Genomic DNA, 18,976 nt, shown 5'->3' on the forward strand with positions numbered 1-18,976 from the left:
TTTTCAAAACTACATTACTTCAGAGGAAGTAATTTCTCACGTGTTTGTATACATGTATACTATAATCAACAGCCCTCTGTTGCTTGTTACCAAGTAAGAGGCCTATGTAATTACATGTACAGTACATTGTACATGGTTATATTGTTGAGTAATTACCAAACGTGTCCTGTACCTTTATACAATTAGCCAAAACCTTGACAAGAAATACATTTGTTCTCAAATATTCTCAAGTCTTCTCGCGTCTTTCTCCTCCACTCACACAAGAAGAAAAAATGAGTACATAAAACATCAATGACGAAGGAGAAACGGTGTTTAACTTTTTAGAGCATTTTAAACATACCAACCCCTTTATTCATGTTAACAACGCGACAAAGGCAAATTTTTACAATATTTCAAGCCATCAATCAGCAAAAATGTTGGGATGGATTTGCAGGGGACATGATGTGTAGTTTTGAAGGGATGACAAATCTCAGAATTCAGACTAACCAAAATGTCCTGGAAAAAGACCAACCCAGAAGCCGCCAAAAGGTGGAAGTTCCATCACTCTAACTTCCCTCCTAAACTTCTCGTCTTAGTTTCAGACCTTGCCAGCAATGATTATCGCCCCTGGTTTTGGGACAACGTAAAATAATTAAAATTTAAAAGGCACTATTCCATCAACATCATAGCGCACTAGAAAGAAATTAAACTGGAAAAAGGTTAGTCTTTAGGCTTTAACAAAATGCAGATTGAGTACAATTATTCCCTAATGAAAGATTGTTCCAAATCATTGGCCCAGCTACACTGAAAGATTTTGACCTAGAAGTTAGTTTGCTCGGGGAACATTCAAGAGGGTGATTTCAAGTCTGGACTGAACCGAAGAAATCAATAAGGAATTCAGACATTCATGGTATGTTTGTGTTGCTTTTCTAGCAATATGATTCTGTAAATTGGAATCGAGGCTGAGAGGACAAACTAGTCTGATCCTTGGTCTGATCCTTGTCATAAGAAAATGAAATTAGAACTTGCATTATGTTATGTATACACAGGGAACCAAACAGAATGTACAAGGAAGGGCTAAGCATATCATTTTATAACAGACACATTATAATGTACACCATGGTAATTAATTGACTAAAGTATGGGAATAGTCGGTGAATGAGCCATCTTGAATTTTAAGCCAATCAGATCCGTGCGTCCAGACTGAGGCAGGTTAGCATAATAAGTCTGGTGCCTGATTTGTATAATGAGCATCTGTGTTTATGAACACAGGGTAGTTGACAGCTTTTCTTGAGATCACACTGACAAATTCTTAACTACACTAACCACCACATTTAAGACACTACTAGTACTAACAGTGGATAATACATTATTTACAAATCGCCTTTGCAGTATTTTTTTCTTAATATATCTTAGATTTTTATGCACATAATTTCTTACAATTTTTCAACTAAAGGTTGTGCCTTGAATTTCACTTTGTCCATGTTTTAGTCCTGAAAAAACTTTCTCAGAAATTAAGATTTTATCTTGTCTTAACCAAAATGAAATTCCAGGGGTCGATTTCACAAAGATGGTCCACACTTAGGGCTATTCTTAAAACTCTGTTGTAGTCCTGAGTTAACTCAAAATTAGACTGGTATTAACTCTTTGTGAAATCCACGGATAGCCTTAATTATAATAATTTATTCCCTTTGTTGCGGGGAATTATAAATAAAAATTCAAAATTCAAACCAACTTTGACATGATTGTCAAAAAAAATCATAGAATGATTGAAACGAAAAAGTAACACAAAGTTACTTGAATAAATAAATGAAATTAACTGACCAAAATGCAAAATATTAATTATTGCAATCGCTTCCAAATGGTAAATATGTCTTCATGACCCTTCACCTTTCCGCAAATTTGTTGTCGAGTTATCTATCATTTGATAAAAATTGACTGAAAAAAACTGATTGCATTCCAAAAGAATATAATAGCTAGCTATAAAATGGCAAACATGTGGCGCGTGTTCAACAAATAAAATAGATGAAAGTGTCAATTTTAGTTAAATTTGGTTTGATTAAAATTCAGAGGAAATCTGAAAGCAAATCATGTGAAAGCTGGAATGCCGGAATGATGGGGAGGGGGGGGGGAGGGAGGGCGTTCATTATAATTGTGGTCATTACTTGATGGCTTTAACAAACACGCTTCACAAACCAAATAAATTTCAGCAAAATTGGTAAAATGGGAAGTACGCAACAGGAACAAACACTCGATGGTTACAAAGTGGTTCAATAACAGCAGCCCTAGAATGAACCCTTGTTTCTCATTTTGCAAATCTTCATCTCGCTCACTCCTGGTTCATGAATATGCGCATATTCATTACAAGGAAATAAATATTCAAATAGTCTCTCCGTCTGGAGTTACTTCTGGAATTTGCTCATCCGTTCCTCCAATGATTGGCAGTTAGCTTGGATAGCAGCCATGTTTGCGCCGAACGAATCCCTCAGCTGGAAAAAAACAAAAAAACAAAGATAAGTTGGTAAAGTAACGATGGTTTTAGGAATACAGCTCAATGTTTTGTACACAAAAACAAAAGTAAATTTGCCCTCAGAGTAAGCATATTGCTATCGTGCTTAGCTACTTTTTTGTGTTAAAGCAGCTCTATGAAATTAGGGCCAGTTGGGAATAGAACCCAGGTCCACAGAGATTAAAGGAGTGAATGAACCACCACACTAAGCAGACTGATGTTTGGTTTGTCAACGAGTGAGTTTTTCAAAATGAGAAGTCTCCCGAATTCCGAAAATTTACTCTGTGGTACAAGAGAATTTCTCGATATACACATGATGTTACCACAAACGACATGTATATTGAAACCTCACCATTCAATGCCTCAAATCCTATAGGAGTGAAAGTTTACCTCTTTGAAAAGTACAGATTTAGCGACTAACCTCTTTGAGTAGTGTGTCCTGATTGTTGAGGTTTGATGTCAACTGCTGCTGCGATGTATCTAGATGACTAAGAGCCTGACTGAACTGCAAAGCTGTTGTAATAAAAAATGAATAGAGAAATGGGTGGAGTGTTGGTCTAGTTCCTTGACTACCAACCCAAGGCTGCAACCAAATTTCAAAACTTCTTTTGGTGCACCCCAGTGTTTAGAATACCCATACGACAACCTTTGGTGTGCCTTTTCTGTTATGCTCTCGGTCTCCATAAGGTAGTGAATATGAAATCACAATGGCTTCAAATGTGTGAAAAAAACAGACTCGCACACTTCAACTGGTCCCACTATTTGAATCCTAGCCAGGCCTCGAAATAACCCTTGGCACCCACAGCAAATGCCCAGGGTACAGTTTTGCTGTAGTGTCCTCGGCAAAGTTCCAAAACAAATTTTTGTTAGAAGTGTACCTTAACCAGAGGAAAAGTGCAGTGCCCTTTAGAGAGTGAAGTTCAAGGCCAGTTACAAGACTTGCACTTTCTATTGAATTGATTTCAAGTCAAAAGTTTCTTTGCACTAGACTCATGTATGAGCCAAGATGAAAAATCTTCAGACATACCTTGTTCATGGAGATCTTTAAGTGCATGAAGACGTTCTACAACGGAAGGTACAGTATCTGCAATACCATCCCATTTCTCCACCACGTCATACAGCTCAGAAATCTAACAAAAGGAAAACCAAATAATTGTCAGTTAGACTTCAAAGAAAATCACATTTTTGTTTTCTATATTGAGAAGACTCTGAGACATAAAAATTTGCCAATGACATGAGGAAAAAAAAGGATTAAAGAAATTCCAGTGATTGAAACAAACCTGGGTTGTTAGATATGAAAACCCAATTTATGTATACACAAATACTGGACTCAGCTTATTTTGCAAGTGATCCAATGTTTCAAGTGACTGTTGCTTATAATAAAAAATGTCTTTGCACAAAAACATGTTCAGAAGTTTTCAACTGTACAGTTCTAAGAATTTTCATGTCAACTGTGAAACAAACTCAACAAACTTAGATTCTTTAGAAAATAAATTTTTCAGACTTGTTTTTCACTACACAGCTTAAGGAATCTTGAGACAAAATTTTGAAGAGAATTTCTTTTTCCAGATTTGTCCCCCAATAAATAGCTTTGGGAATATTGAGACAACATTTCAATGAGAAGAATTTTCCAGCTTTTATATTCTTGACGTCAAAATTGGATCACAAGCAGATTCTCCAGACAATTGTGAGGTCCGTGTTTTGGGACTTGTCAAGCATACTAATCTGATTCTGAACTCATTGTGTAAACACACTGCGCTACGATCCTCGCTCAACCACGATGGGGTAAGGTGTTTGGGGAAATGAATGCAAGACTCGACTTGGGCTAATTTCCCTGGGGATTCTAATCAATTTCCATGGTAACCAATCTTTGAGGGAGCGAGTGAGCACCAGGTTTTTTAGCCCCGTGAAAGTGCAATGAGCCACTGACATTTTATAAACATTTGGTAATGAATGAAACTTGAAATCAAAGCATAATGATTCAATCAACTAGTATGACCTATCACCAAAAGCATGGAATACCAAGAAATGAAAATAATACAGTAATAATAATACATTTTAAAACAATTTTGTGTTATTTTTTTTACAAAGAAATAGACAGGAACATGCTTGGGATCAAGGATGCATTTGATGCAAAAATGAACACCACCTCACAAAATTATAAAAATGTCCCAATAAATCCATAAACCAAGCATTTCACAGCAAAATCCAGGACATTAAATTAAATCAAAGCGAAATATAAACCTTCAAAAGCAGGATTTATTTTTAAGAACACAGAATTATTCGTAAACAAAGATGAATTAATGGGAGTTGCAGGTCACACCTTGTAAATAAATGACCTCTTTTGGGATGAAATATTATTTGATATGGTTTCCATATTTTAAATAATAGTTTTCTTAAAAGTGATCACCATGACTCATGCACAACTCAGTTTATTCTTAGTGATAGGACTGAATATACCTTTATTTCCATACTATCAGAAAGCTCCTGAACATAGGAGGTAAGCAAATAAATGATTCAGCAAAAATATGATCATACATTTATGTAGGTATTGAGGTTGGGTGGTCTGGGGAAACAAACTCAAAGTCCGCCTAAAAAGCGTTGGGTTCAAATCCCAGACGTGACTTTGGTTCGAATCCCAGTGGTGACACTTCCCGGTCATGTCCCTCTGACCACACAAAACAATGAAAGTTTTTATATTATTAAGACACTAGAAATCTGTTATAACTTGCAGTTCACAGGTCCAAACCCAACAACATTGTTTAAAGTTGAAACAAACTAGATCGATTGAATTCACAAGAAAAACTGTTCTACTGAAATCCGACAGCTTGCTTGGATAACACTGGTTAGACAGTATCCAAATTGGCGTCAACAGCTACGGCTATGAAAAGTGGCTAAGGCTGTTGCTAAGGACATCCTATACTTCAATGCATGATGACACAGCGATCCAGCCAGAAACATAGCCAAAGCCGCCAATTCAGACACGGCCATATTTTAGTTTGACCCCTGACATAGCTGACACAGTATTCAGCGTGCATTCAACTGTTTTCATTTGAATAAATGTTTTAGGCTTTGTGGAATCAACAAAAACCTGTTCTACCAACATCAGAAAGCTCGCTCGATTAAACACTCGTTACTTAGTAATTTACTTAGAATTTGACCCCTGACCTTGCTTTCCTTGCCAGCTTCCTCAGCAGTCTTCTTCTTCTCTTTGACCTGATTGAGATGTTGAAGGAGACTCTGGATGCGAGCGTCAACGTGGTCCACCTGGACGGGGTCCAGAAGATTCATCTGTGTCTGAAGCTGACTCACTGCTCCCTGTTAAAAAGAATCGTCATATCGTGATATTGTTAGATGTTAAAACACTAAATTGCTTATAGCATAGAAATTATTTATTAAGCGCTTGAATATCAATGGAAAAAAAGAAGTGCAATGAAGGTAGCATTTTTAGAATAGTTTTCAAATTGTTAAATTCATTAAATTAAAAGTTGTAATTTTTCATACTTACCATAAGAGTCTTGGAGGTTGTGTCAGCAGTTATAAAAGACTGTCAACAAAAATCATAACAAAGTTTTAACGAAAGGGTGCAGAAGTAAACATGGGTGAATCATTTAGTTACTTAAATTGTGAAGTTTTAAAAACCCTGTCTTGATACACGAGTACACTTCAATTCGATTCCCACCTAAATGAAACATCTATTTCCGCACTCACAATACAAAGAGTCAGAATCATGAGGACAAACTTCTAGTTGTACAATACAAGTAAAGAGTAAACATGAACAATGAAAATGATGGTGGGAGAAATGTAACCACAAAAGAAGAGATATTTCTTACCAGTTTCTTGGGATCTTCTCCAATAACTGCCTCTAAGCCAGCTAGCCTCTGTTCCAGCTCCGCTACCTGAGAAACACATTCATGGAGACCATCAATTCAATTCAATTTAATATCTATTGTCCATCAAATTTGCTTTGTCGAACTCGCTCATAACTGTAAAAAATATTTGTGTGAGAAATTACAGAATTACAAATTATGCTGAAGAATAACAATATGCAGAAAACAAGGCTTTAAATGTTCACCTTGGAGAGCTGGGAAAACTTGGCTTGTTCTGGAGTGTAGTGAAGCTCATATGTGATACAGCCATCCTTGGTTGCCTGGCCGGACTTGGATGGAGTTGCTCCTGATGATTGCACACTGAGATTCTTATAGGCCTCAAGCTGGTTGATGAGCTTCCTGCAATGAGGGTAGAGATAGGATCTTAAAGACACTGGACACTATAGGTTATTGTCAAAGACCAGTCTTCTCACTTGGTGTATCACATCTCAACATATGCATAAAATAACAAACCAGTGAAAATTTGAGCTCAATTGGTCGTCGAAGTTTTGAGATAATAATGAAAGAAAAAACACCCTTGTCACATGAAATTGAGTGCTTTCAGATGTTTGATTCTGAGGTCTCGAAATCAAATTCGTGGAAAATTACTTCTTTCTTGAAAACTACGTCACTTCAGAGGGAGCCGTTTCTCACAATGTTTTATACTGAAAGCCCAATCCACATAATGTCCCCGGCGTGATTCAAACCGGGGTCCCAGAGGTAGAAGGAGAGAAAACCCGTCCGCCATATTACTTTGGTAGAGTTCCTTGCGGGTCGGCAGCTTCCACCATAGCATCGGATCCAAGGATCTTCTCTAAGTGAAGGCCGTACAGCTGCTCCTGTAGAGATCCAACCTGCTCCACCATTACTGATGGAGTCACACTGGAAGACTTGGAATCATCTGCCGTTTGCTGTCAAATATCAAAACACCAAACAGTTGAGGGTTCTATTAACCGACTGCTATTTAAACATTAGACCTTCCCTGACAATTTATAGCTGCTTTAAAGTAGGCAATTGTGCTTCTTAACAAGTTTCTGCTTAACAAAATTAAACTGGATACCAGTCACAAATATTACATGTTACATGATATTTTGGATGGTAACCTTAATCTAGTAGACGTAATAATGTTGTGCTTGCTCTTCTTTTTTTTTTTTTTTTTAAGCAGCTCTAAGAAGTTGGACCCAGGAACTGCAATAACTACGTACAAATGAAATAGAGTTTGCAGAGTAGAACGGCTCACTCAACAAAAGAATTTGCTTAGTAAAAATTGAAAGGTAACCAGTGAAAATCAACAGACTTTTGTACAATAGCTTTAGTCCATAGCTGGTAACGGCATACTGCTAAGCTAGATTATCACTGCTAAGCAGTATTGTACTGCTTACCTTGAGTTGTTCAACCTCATCAGACAGCTCTCGAATCTCATGCTGTAATCTCTGGAATTTCTGCACAGGTGTCTCTTTAACCTCTGTGCCATCCTCAAGCTGCGGAAACAAAAACAGTTCTTGTTTTAATTTCCACTTGATGGGTGTGTTTTAGAAGATAAATTCAGGTTTTGGAATCTTTCTTGAAGGGGCACATCAATTTTCTCTGGTAATGGGCACTTCTATAAGGACAAATGTATTTGAACTTTGCTAAGGGCACCACACAAGGCCTGGAGTTTCAATTTTGAGAGGGCAAGGCCATTTCCATTTTGTAAAAGGCACAGCCAAAGGAAATTGTTAAAGTCTATGGGAAACTTCTGAAGGGGCACCGAGGCAAAGAGCAAGGGCAACAGAGGCCATGACCTGCATGTAATTCCAGGCCTTTCACAACAAAAGCAAAGGGCACCAAGTCAATTACTGTGGTTCGACAAGGCCTGTAAAAGTATCTGACAATACAATCCCATGTAGGTTGTTTTAACTGTAAGTCATTATTCCTTGATGTACTTACAATTTCATACTCTGTTCTTGGCACATAGTATCCTGTCCTCCTTGAGTGGCTGACACGATCAGAGAAATCTGAAACAAATTAAAGTAAGACAATGGGCAACTTTACATTGGTTATGCAGTTGACTCAATTCATTTAAATCCAGGTTTGGCGAAATGGCTCTTTCAAATACAAACAATTAATAAAAACAATGGTCAAGTCTTGCTGTGAACAAGTAAAATAAAGGACTGTGGACTCTGCTGTGTTCATAAAAATGCAATAAGTGGAAGAAGTCACTGTGTCTCACCTATTTTACCGCTCAATAACTTCTTGTCTTTGAACTTGCCAAAGGCAACATTTGGGTCCACATTGAGTTGTTCAACACTCTCACTCATCAACTCTTCCTGTTGAAGAAGAAACAATAATCAACATTTTGTTTTAACAACTTCTTTGATACATTCACAGTGTACTGGCAGCAAAAGAAAATGCATATTTCTATGCTACTAACTTTCTAAATAATGTGATGAGCATGCTCTTTTTTTCATTTGGAAGAAAACTAGAATTCTCTCACTCTTAACTTATTCTTGTAGTATTACTACAAAGTTTTAAATAAGTCTTATATTAAATATTAATCGTAATCATCCAACCCAATGATTTGTATGTTTGACTTGAATGCCTTACCCCGCCATGCTGCTGGTCATCCTCTGGTAGATCAGTCGTCTCGTACAGGTCCGGTTGGGTATCCTTTAAAAAAAACAAGACCATGGACATTTTTAAAACTTGTTTGTTATTCAATAATTCTTTTAATTTATAAAAATATTAATGTCAATAGTCATCTTTTTCTGTAAAAAGACTAAAATTAAATTAATGAGGTTAACTATGGGGATGTTCTCACATTCATGTTAAGCACAAACTTGCTTATAGGAATGGGCTATAACTTGAGCTTTGCATTCAACATCATCCAAAGACACAATTTTTGTTTAAATAGTTTAATCTTATTTAATTTCTTAAATTATCATTTATAAATTTTTCTCTTTATTACCTAATTTATTTGAAATTAATCACTGAATAGTCTCAATAGAAGACCTCTGAGTCTGAGCTAGCAAGCTGAACACATTTAAAATTTAAAATAAACAAAATTATGAAATCCGTTTTGATCCAGAAAAAGTACGGTTGGTCATGAGGTCGAGTTGGTATAAACTACGAGAACAGTGTGGCTATTGACATGATGGGGCCGAAAGACACCGGTCTCACGTGCCGTACACTCGGTACACAACTGCCGAACCGCCCTGCTTCCCCCGAGGCTGTGCGCCGGAGTCCTAACGTTGCCGCGCCCACACGTACAAATCTAAAACCTGTCATAAAAAGTCGAAAAATTTAACACTAAACACAAAAATGGAGCAGCTTATTCCTCTTGTTCTTATAAACGATACACATTCATAAAACAGACTAAAAATATGTTCTCAATCAGCATTTTCACGTCGATTTACTTACGATTCCCGGCAAATTTGCGTATTTTGGGTCCGCCATCTTTAATTTATTTGCCACGTGACAGGCAAACGAGAATCTCAGACAATTAACAATTTGTTTTCAGTAAAAGATTGTGTTTTCGTCTGAAAATATAAAAACATATTGCAGGTAGAATTTGGGTAAAGAATTTGAGATTTTTTTTCAGTTTAAACGGATTTTTTAGTGAATAACTGAAATAAATTAAATGAGCTTTCGTAAACCTCGCGAGAATTGTTAAACAGCACATGATGTCATTCATTTAGCTCAGTGGCAAAAAGTAGGTGGATACTCTGTGAAGTCTCGCCGACTTTGCAGTGTAAATAGCAAATTTATTAACAAAAGTGTCGTAAACTGCCGCTGTAATCCTGCCATGTCGGTGCTGAGGAATCCACGGCGTCCGTAGACACTTCTGACGTCTCAATATCGGCGATTCAAGGGTGAAACTTACGTTTTTATACCCGATGATGATGTGCAGAAAATCGCCGGCTGTGTGCATAAAATCCCATTGAATTACATTAGCACTGACTCAGTGACATTGACATTGCAACAATATTGAGTGTGTAGTTTGTGTCAAATATCAACAAAGATTGAAACTGGGCTACATTCCTTTACTGCAGAACTGAGAACTAAAGAACAAACATGGCTGATGCGGATGAGTGCAATATTAAAGTGGTATGTCGGGTGCGGCCGATGAACAGCAGCGAGTTGGCGTCAAAGTCGACTGTTGCCACCAAATTCCAAGGAGATGATACTGTTTCTATGGGAGTAAGTTGCGAGTTGTTGTACTTCATTTGTTATGTGTTTCCATCAAGATGTTATAACGGTTAAGTTTAACAAATGAAAGTATTGTGTTGTAAATGTTATTTTATTTATCTTTGTTTATTAAAAGTGTTGTGTTGAACAGCTGTCAAATAATCTAAATTATGATTATGATAATGTCAATGATGTGTATTTAATTAAAAGATATTTTTTAACTAGCAATCATCGTATAAATAATCCAACTTTACATGCCATCATGTTTAAGGCCCAGGGTAAGAGGCTGAGTTTTAATTTTGAACAATCTTTTTCCGTCTGCAACTCGGTGCTTGAACCTCAATAAATGGTTGAGTCATTGAACCAGTATTGCATGCAGAATGACATTGATACCAGCATACGATTTGCTGCATGTTGGATTGAAGAGATCAATCTGGTAGTATGGTATGCTACATGCAACGCTGGTTCATGATGATAACCAACAGTTCATACACATCTACATCTTCTCGATACTCGGCAAAGTCCACTTATTCTGTAAAAGCTGAGGTGAAGACTACAATGTTATGTAGGTGTGCGTGAAACAGGTGTAAAGTTGTGCTTTAGTAGTAAATAAGTGCAAGTACATGTAAGTGCACCTTTCATCCAATCATCCATGCGCCAACAGGATGAATGGGAAGTCATGAAGAAATGTTCGGTTTTAGGAAGGAAAGAAAACCTCCAAAGCTCAGTGGGGAAAACCTGCACAACACATCAGGTACAGACTAAAAACCAAATCCACATGTGAGCTCCGGTCTGAGGTGGGATTCAACACATCAGATACAGACTAAAAACCAAGTCCACATGTGAGCTCTGGTCTGAGGTGGGATTCGAACGAGGTCAACAGCAATGTGAAAGGCAGGGAAAGTAACCACTAATCCAACTTGATGTCATGATGACATCTCTGTCCTAACTCTATGGTGAAATGAAATCATCTTTGCTTTCTCAAAGATGAAATTCCAGGTGTGATTGTTCTGTCAAATCTGCAGGTTTTTCTTGCCCCTTTTCAATAATTGTACACAAAGTTTAGGTGCATACATGTTTCTACATGTAACTTGATTAATGTTGTTTGTTGTTGTTTGTTTATTCCTCAGGGAAAAGTTTTTGTCTTTGACAGAGTTTTCCGACCGATATCAACACAGGAAGAAGTGTACAACAAATGTGCCAAAGCCATCGTCAAAGGTATAAATCTTTCTTTCTTACCCGTGATAGGTCACTAACCTTCAGACATGATACATATAAAATGGCAAACAAATCATAGAAATAAATTACAAGGAGGTCAGTGAGGTCATTGCCTCTCTTGCCCCTGGTCTTGACCTTGGTGCCCCTTCAAAAGTTCCCATAGACTTTAATATTCAATGGAAGAGCCTCTTGCAAAATGAACATGGCCTTGCCATTTCAAAGTTGAAGTTCCGGGCCTTCACCTATGTAAACAATGTACATGACAGCATCTCATGAAGTCTTATGTCCACTTGTTACATAATACTTGTTATAAACAATGAATAATTTTGATAATAAAACAAAATTGGCTAGAGACACTTTTGCCCTTTTGCTTTGTTCTAGAATGGACAGTGGGATAATATTTTCTACTATGTTTCATACTTTGTCAAGATGGTCTGGGGGTCGTCCGAGAGTGTCAGGGTTATCCTGTTTCTTTATTTACGTGTTTATGTCAGTTATACTGTTTATTTGATGTAATTTCTATAAACCTTTTTATCTTCTCCATTTTTTTAAGGTTTTTAGGAAATAAATAAAAAATAAACTAATATTCATGGAAGCCATTTATGTCGGAAATGATGGTGTCATTGCACTTATAAAAAAAACCTTTTCATTACAAATTCCTCAATTCCATGAACGAGCATACATGTACATGTACATGTACTCGTGATGAGTCAGTCCTTACTTAACCATTCATTTAAAGTAACCTTATTTAAGTACACTTATTAAATTTCTAATGGCGCTTATAGGCAAGGTCAGACAGACAGACAGACAGGCAGGTATTTAACATGCTTTGCTAAGCTGTTGCTAGGAAATGAATACCAACCCTAGCTACGGATACAGTCAATTGAAGATAAATGAATGCCCATGATGAGGTTTTTGTTAGTAATTTCTTAACTAACCATTCCCAACCCATCAAAATCCAATTTAGTATGTTTTGTTTTGATTCTGTTGGACTTAAGACTGCACTATTTGTACATTGGACATCTAGTAATGCGTTACTTGGGGTGAGACACACACTGATCACACTACATGTACCGTAATCAGATAAATTCCAACAGTTTGGGTGTTGAGTTACAAAAATGTACCATATGGTGTTTGATTTTGTTAATCCTTGTAAATCGCTCCAAGGAGAAAGAGTTACATAATATTACTAAAAATGTACACAATCTTATTTTTTATTTACTGTTTATGTCACTTTCTTCCCTATTTATTTGAATAAAGAAATTTATATCAAAACCAATGAATGATTATGATGCATCATCAGCTGAAGATTGAATGGTACAATTATGTTCATGATTCCATCAGTTTAAAACAAATTGTTCTACTCTCAAACTTTTCAGACAAAATGAACTTTTCGCAGACATGCTTACAACTTTCAGTTAAAGGATTTGGATACCTTTTCAAAATGTCCATAGATTTACATTAAACTTACACAGGGTTTGAAGATAATGATAGTGGAAAGCTTCAAATTTTACTTACTGAGGTGCTGTAGTTTTTGTGAAATGAGTAAAACAATGTCATAAAAATACTTTTGTAAATGACTAAAATAATTTTCATGACATTGTTTTACTCATTTCCCCAAAACTACAGCACCTCAGCACGTAATATTTTTAGGGAAGCTTTCTACTATCATTATCTTCAAACTGTGTAAGTTTAGTGTAAATCTGTGGACATTGTGTTTTTTGTCCTACAAAAGTTACATAGACCCTCTAATACTTACATACCAATTGACAACTGACTAGCTCTGACTGTTACATAAATGTATACCAAATATTCAAATACAATTTTTTAACAACCTTACATAATGTAAGACTTCATTGTTCATGCATATTTCTAATTCTACCATTGACTGCCCTGGTTTGAGATATATGACCTTTGACCCTGTAATTTATTAATTCTATTGATCTTGCAGTGGCAGCTGTGTGTAGTTAACATATTATTTTTTATTGCCAAACTTTACAGTACCTGACCTAAATTAGGTACACATGTATACATGTACTTCAGCAGGCTTCGAAGCCCACTGCACCCACAGCAATTGCCGTGGTGCCCTGGGCTTTTGCTATGGTACCCTTTTGCACAGTTAAAAGTAAACTTTCCTCATAGAATTGCCTCTTACAAGAGGAAAATTGCTGTGCCCCTTCAAGAAAAAATTTCAAGGCCTGATTATCAATGCCATGTGAATCCATATTTGTATGTACTATAACAATAAAGAGAACATAAACTGTATTATAAATAATAGTGGGGTTTTTATGTATTGTAACTGACGACGCAGCTCAATTTGCATAAAGGTGTCTGACAATTTTGAGGTAGCACATGTTGTTTCTGTATCAAGAACAACAAGCATGGGACAGAGCAGCCCTGTAAAGGTAGATCAACTACAATAACATTATAATATTTACGTTAACACACTGTACAGTTCCATGCTAACCAATAACCTTTGTTGTGGCTGTTTAGTCTGGTTACCTGTATGCATTGAGCAATTATGTATGCTAATTGCCATCAGAAAAACAACCAGACTATTTTACCTGTCAGCCTCAGTTTGGTTGTACAATGGTTTGGATGGAATAAAAAATGGCTTGCAAGGAGAGATATTTCCTGTACATGATGTAATTTTACCAACACTCTGTAAACCCCAAAAACATGCAAAGTCTTGTCTTTCCCTTATGTTTTAATCTCTATTACAGTACACAAACTTTCAACGATTAGCTAAGAAAGATAATTTAAACTAATTACTAAGATTAATATAAATGATACATTCCCTTGTTTGTGGTAATTGAGCAGCGCACACTCATAATATAAAAAGTACAATTTTTCCATTGTCTCAATAAATGCTTTCATGACCTGCGAAACATTTCAAGAGATTATCTTAAATGAAAGTGTATAGTAACCACCCAAAACCCTTTGAAACTCTTTTTAATCTAAAGAAAAATAAACTCATTCATTGACAGTCAAACTTGACTCATTTTATGAGGCTCTATAAATGAGAATTTCTGCCTCGTTGTAGACACTTGCAGGCTTTTTTGTCCGTTCTCTGTTCTGTTGTTGATCAAATGGCACACGCTCTTGCCAATATGCCCAACAGCTGTCGGGAAAATTAATTAATGCCCCAGTGCATCCAATGAAAGGATATAAACGCAAAATCTTTGTGAGGTGTAGAAGAGGTGTTGTCTGGTTTTTGTGCCATTGTTTCCAAACCAAAAATGCTCTTATGATGTTTTGTTTTCTTTTCTCGCACGAACGATGATCATTGTGTTAGCTGGAGGGTAGTCTGGGTGTCTTTTGGAGACCTTGTTTTTAATTTGGACACTCTGTTTTATCTGTTATTTACATTGAACATGTATTCGTCGAGCAACTTTGAAACCAAGTTTTTTAAATCCAACAAATGTGGACACCCTTTTTACCAAATCATGGCCTAAACCTTGATCATGTTTAAACACCAGGCCTGATACTTCACGGAGGCAACGAAGGCGATTGCCTCCGTGTCCCCTGGTCTCTGCCTTGGTGCCCTTGAAATGCTCCAGTACAAATTTGCAATTTAATCATAGGGTGCCCTTTACCAAAAAGAAAATGCCTTGGTGCCCTTGCCCTTTCAAAAACGAAGCATACAGCCCTGAAAGACAGTGGACACTATTGGTAATTGTCAAAGACTAGTCTTCACAGTTGGTGTATCTCAACATATGCATAAAACCTGTGAAAATTTGAGCTCAATCGGTCGTCGAATTTGCGAGATAATAATGAAAGAAAAAAACACCCTTGTCACACGAAGTTGTGTGCTTTCTGATGCTTGATTTCGAGACCTCAAATTCTAAACTTGAGGTCTCGAAATCAAATTAGTGGAAAATTACTTCTTTCTCAAAAACTGCGTCACCTCAGAGGGAGCTGTTTCTCACAATGTTTTATACCATCTTTCTCTCCCAATTACTTGTAATCAAGAAAGATTTTATGATGATAAATATTTTGAGTAATTACCAATAGTGTCCATTGTCTTTAATTATTTACTGGGAGACAATACAATTAATAAAAAATATTGATGAAATTCCTCTCGGGTTTAAAGGTGAAACGAAATGGGAGAGTTTTTAGTAAATAATTTTATATCCAAGTTAACTTGGTATGGATATGCTGTACATTGCTTTTTCTGTCTTTCTCTGATGTTGTTAAACTTTTACAGATGTGTACAAGTTAGCAACAGTTGGAAGTGATTTTCAAATTTTCTGTGGATAAAAGTCTATTTTTTAATCGGTGGTTTTGTATTCAAATAAGCCTGATTAATATGCACAATGAATTTTGTCTAATAGTGACTACACAAATGTATCAGACTAGGTAAAAACACCAATTTGCTACTTAATTTAAGACTAAGTTTACATAAAACAAAGTTCAGTCCTAATATTTTTCATTTTTAATAATTTTGCTTACAAAATCAATCCTGATCAATGCTTGTTAGCTTTGTACTTTGCATTTTAGGCACAACATTTGACACTTTGCCAGTGGCAATACTTGTCAAGTCCCGGATGATTTTCAATAATATCCTGTAACCAGAACCCCTCACCAGAACCATATGAGAGGTTCCTATTCTCCCAGAAGCATTTATGATGACAAAAATATTATCAAGTTGTGTTCAGGATCTTTTAAAGGCAAAGTTTCCTCTCTTTTTTATAACCGTTATTTTTTTTGATCTAGATGAGCTAACCTGTGAAAATTTCATTTCAAAAAGAGTTGGCACTCTTGAGATATTGCTGAAAATCTGGAGCGGTTTTTGAATCCCTCTTTTTTAAAACCACAATCCGTTAAAAGGAATTGTTTTTAAAAATGTTACACATTTTCAAAAGCTTCAGTGCGTCTTAGCAAGTAAGTTTTTATGGTCTTAAATATTTTTGAGTAATTACCAAAGGTTTCCCTCCCTTTAATTTATTTTTAGTTCTCACAACAGAGTAGAGATCTGTTTGGGAATAAATTCTGTCTCATTTAAAACGTTGTTTTTTTATTAATTGTTTTTATTTATTAGAAATAACTAGCAAAACAATGCATCTTTGCAAAACTGCGATACTGCTCTATGAAAACACTCTGGGCCTTTTCAAATTCCTTTCACTGCAAGACAGAAGACCGCACCGAAGACCAAACCAAAATTACTTCGGTTTTGCTAATTTAATTTTTTCTGGCTGCTGCGTCAAAGAGACCTATAAAACCCAGACAAGTTTCAGGCATTTTTTTGTTGCTGTTCTGATTTTTTTCGTTGTACGGCAGGCGTCGTTGATGCAAGCCAAGGGCAATGTTTCATTTCCCAAATTTATGAGGTGGATGGGTCCTCAATAAAAACAAGTCGCTTTATTTTACTTTCAGAATTCTGATTGACTTTAAGGCAATGTGGTTACCTGCTTGCTTAAAAATCTTTAGTAATATGATTTTAGACGGCAAAGATTGTCTTCTTGATAAGTTTCAATTTTCTAGTCTGGGCTTGAATTGGTTTGGTTCGGTAGAAACTGTCCAGGTGCAAGCCAATTATTAAGAAACTTTTGTTTTGTTTTGGAAGGACCGTTCAATTTCTTTATTTCATACTTCATATCGATACTAAAACTTAGCTGGCAGCCTAACACTTAATACTGTTGACCCTACATAAAAATACACATCAATTTCTAATGAATTAATGTTCAACCATAATGCACAAATAAGTACCAAGTAAAATATAAAAGACAACAACAAATATATTATTGTTAATTTTTCTTTTAAGAATTAAGATCAAAATCGCTCAAATCATATAATAAAAGGTATTCATAAATACCCTACAGTTTCTCTATTCCTTTTGCTTGGGAGCGCCTCACGTGGGGGTGTTTAAACGGTTGATAATGACCAGCTTGAGCTGTTTATAACCGGCTTGCCTCTGCGAGTCGGGCACGCAAGATTATCACGCGGAACACAATTCACAGCTATTAGTAACAGCGCGTAATCTTTTTCTAGCTCAGTTGGTAGAGCGTCGACACGTTAATCTGGAGGTCGTTGGTTCGAATCCCACTCTAGTCAATTCTTTGTTCAACCCCAAAAATCAATTGTATTTTTTTCAATTCAGCTCTTTTCAATTCAGCCTACTTTAGCCAAACTTGCAAAAATTGGGTTCAGAGTGCCACACAGTTTATGAAAAATCCTGGGGAGCACACTGCTGTGTACTTGAGTTAAGTTTTCCTTTCATATATTTGTAAAATTCAAACAAAAAAGTTTTTGAAAATGATCCAAAACATGGTCACTCAGAAAGAAAGAAAAAAGTCAATATTTACATTGTTTCTTCCGAAAAAAACATTAAACAATAAAAAACCTTTGTTTGGTCTTTAATTACAATCTGATCATAACTGTACTCCGTTATCACAATGATATTAAACAATTTTTTTTGTCAACATGAACATTGCACTTTCAGTTTCAAAAGCAACGTCCTTGGCGATGAAACAAATTGAAAATTGCTTTGAAAATTGAAAGCAATCCTTTATGAGGCTGAAGCTGTTAATAGGCAGGTTATAAAATAGTTTATTTTTTGATGAGATTTAGTTTAAAGGGATGGTTTTCTATTTATTTATTTATTTGTTTAAACTAATTCTTGAGTGTGATCTGTGAAAATACACGTATCATCACATTTGCTGGTTATGTTTTTTTTAAAAAATCAGTGAATTAATTTTGTTGTTTCCTGCGTTCAAGTCGTGGGTGATTTGTGAGGGTTTGGATCGTCAGTTGTAGGCAAATAGTTTCCTTAATTTTAACAATAATTTATTAAAGAAGAGCATACTTCTTCATATGACTTGTAACAATATTAAACACTTAATTTATTAACTAATTAAGTTAATTAATTAATGGTTAAAAACTAGATTGAAATTAATTAATCTAATTTATATTAGTTAAAACTTAGAAGTCCTGTACTTCAAACTTAAAGTTTTGTATTTTTTCTTTTCCATAAATGCTGCCGTCGATTTCACAAAGAGTTAGGACTCGTCTTATCTCGAGTAAGGAAGGGGACCTCGTCCTAACTTAGGATTAATCTTAAGGTCTGCATGCTACAGTGCAGGGTTGGGACTCGTCCTAAGTCATAAGATTAATCCTAAGTTAGGAAGAGTTTTGTGAAATCGACGGCTGATTACCTACATTTAGTTGCTATACAGTACATGACGTCTGTCCTACCTACTCATGCAGACATGTATTGCATTAAAACTGACGTAAC

General features: G+C 36.0%; 2 protein-coding genes across 5 annotated transcripts in view; one reads left to right on the forward strand and one right to left on the reverse strand.

Annotated features, from left to right (window-relative positions):
- Positions 1 to 311: 311 nt before the first annotated feature.
- On the reverse strand, positions 312 to 9,816 carry LOC117299964 (dynactin subunit 2-like). Of its 2 annotated transcripts, XM_033783589.1 has the most exons (14): positions 9,757 to 9,816; positions 8,944 to 9,006; positions 8,570 to 8,666; positions 8,287 to 8,354; positions 7,740 to 7,838; positions 7,111 to 7,268; positions 6,564 to 6,717; positions 6,322 to 6,387; positions 5,997 to 6,035; positions 5,657 to 5,806; positions 4,949 to 4,975; positions 3,516 to 3,618; positions 2,910 to 3,001; positions 312 to 2,468 (listed from the first exon to the last, which is right to left on the reverse strand). In XM_033783589.1, the coding sequence occupies exons 1-14, from the start codon at positions 9,790 to 9,792 to the stop codon at positions 2,382 to 2,384; spliced, it is 1,239 nt and encodes a 412-aa protein (XP_033639480.1). In that variant the 5' UTR covers positions 9,793 to 9,816; the 3' UTR covers positions 312 to 2,381. The 2 variants fall into 2 exon arrangements, with proteins under 2 accessions (XP_033639480.1, XP_033639481.1); XM_033783590.1 differs by lacking the exon at positions 4,949 to 4,975 and having other exon boundaries at positions 9,757 to 9,815.
- Positions 9,817 to 10,041: 225 nt separating this feature from the next.
- Positions 10,042 to 18,976, forward strand: part of LOC117299843 (kinesin heavy chain-like) — a 46,486-nt gene continuing 37,551 nt past the window's right edge. For all 3 annotated transcript variants that reach the window (XM_033783390.1, XM_033783392.1, XM_033783391.1), the window contains exons 1-2: positions 10,042 to 10,536; positions 11,655 to 11,742. In XM_033783390.1, the coding sequence (XP_033639281.1) occupies positions 10,411 to 10,536; positions 11,655 to 11,742 (214 nt within the window). In that variant the 5' untranslated portion in view covers positions 10,042 to 10,410. The remainder of the gene's footprint in view (positions 10,537 to 11,654; positions 11,743 to 18,976) is intronic.

This window comes from Asterias rubens, chromosome 15, assembly GCF_902459465.1.
Source record: "Asterias rubens chromosome 15, eAstRub1.3, whole genome shotgun sequence".
Taxonomy (NCBI): Eukaryota; Metazoa; Echinodermata; class Asteroidea; order Forcipulatida; family Asteriidae; genus Asterias; species Asterias rubens.

Excerpts from the sequence above, each read along its gene's own strand:
- LOC117299964 (XM_033783589.1), bottom strand. The coding sequence starts at position 9,792 with ATGGCGGACCCAAAATACGCAAATTTGCCGGGAATC. Across the intron at positions 8,667-8,943 it reads ATGACCAGCAGCATGGCGGG|GAAGAGTTGATGAGTGAGAG; the intron begins GTAAGGCATTCA and ends CTTCTTCAACAG. Across the intron at positions 7,839-8,286 it reads CAAGAACAGAGTATGAAATT|CTTGAGGATGGCACAGAGGT; the intron begins GTAAGTACATCA and ends TTGTTTCCGCAG.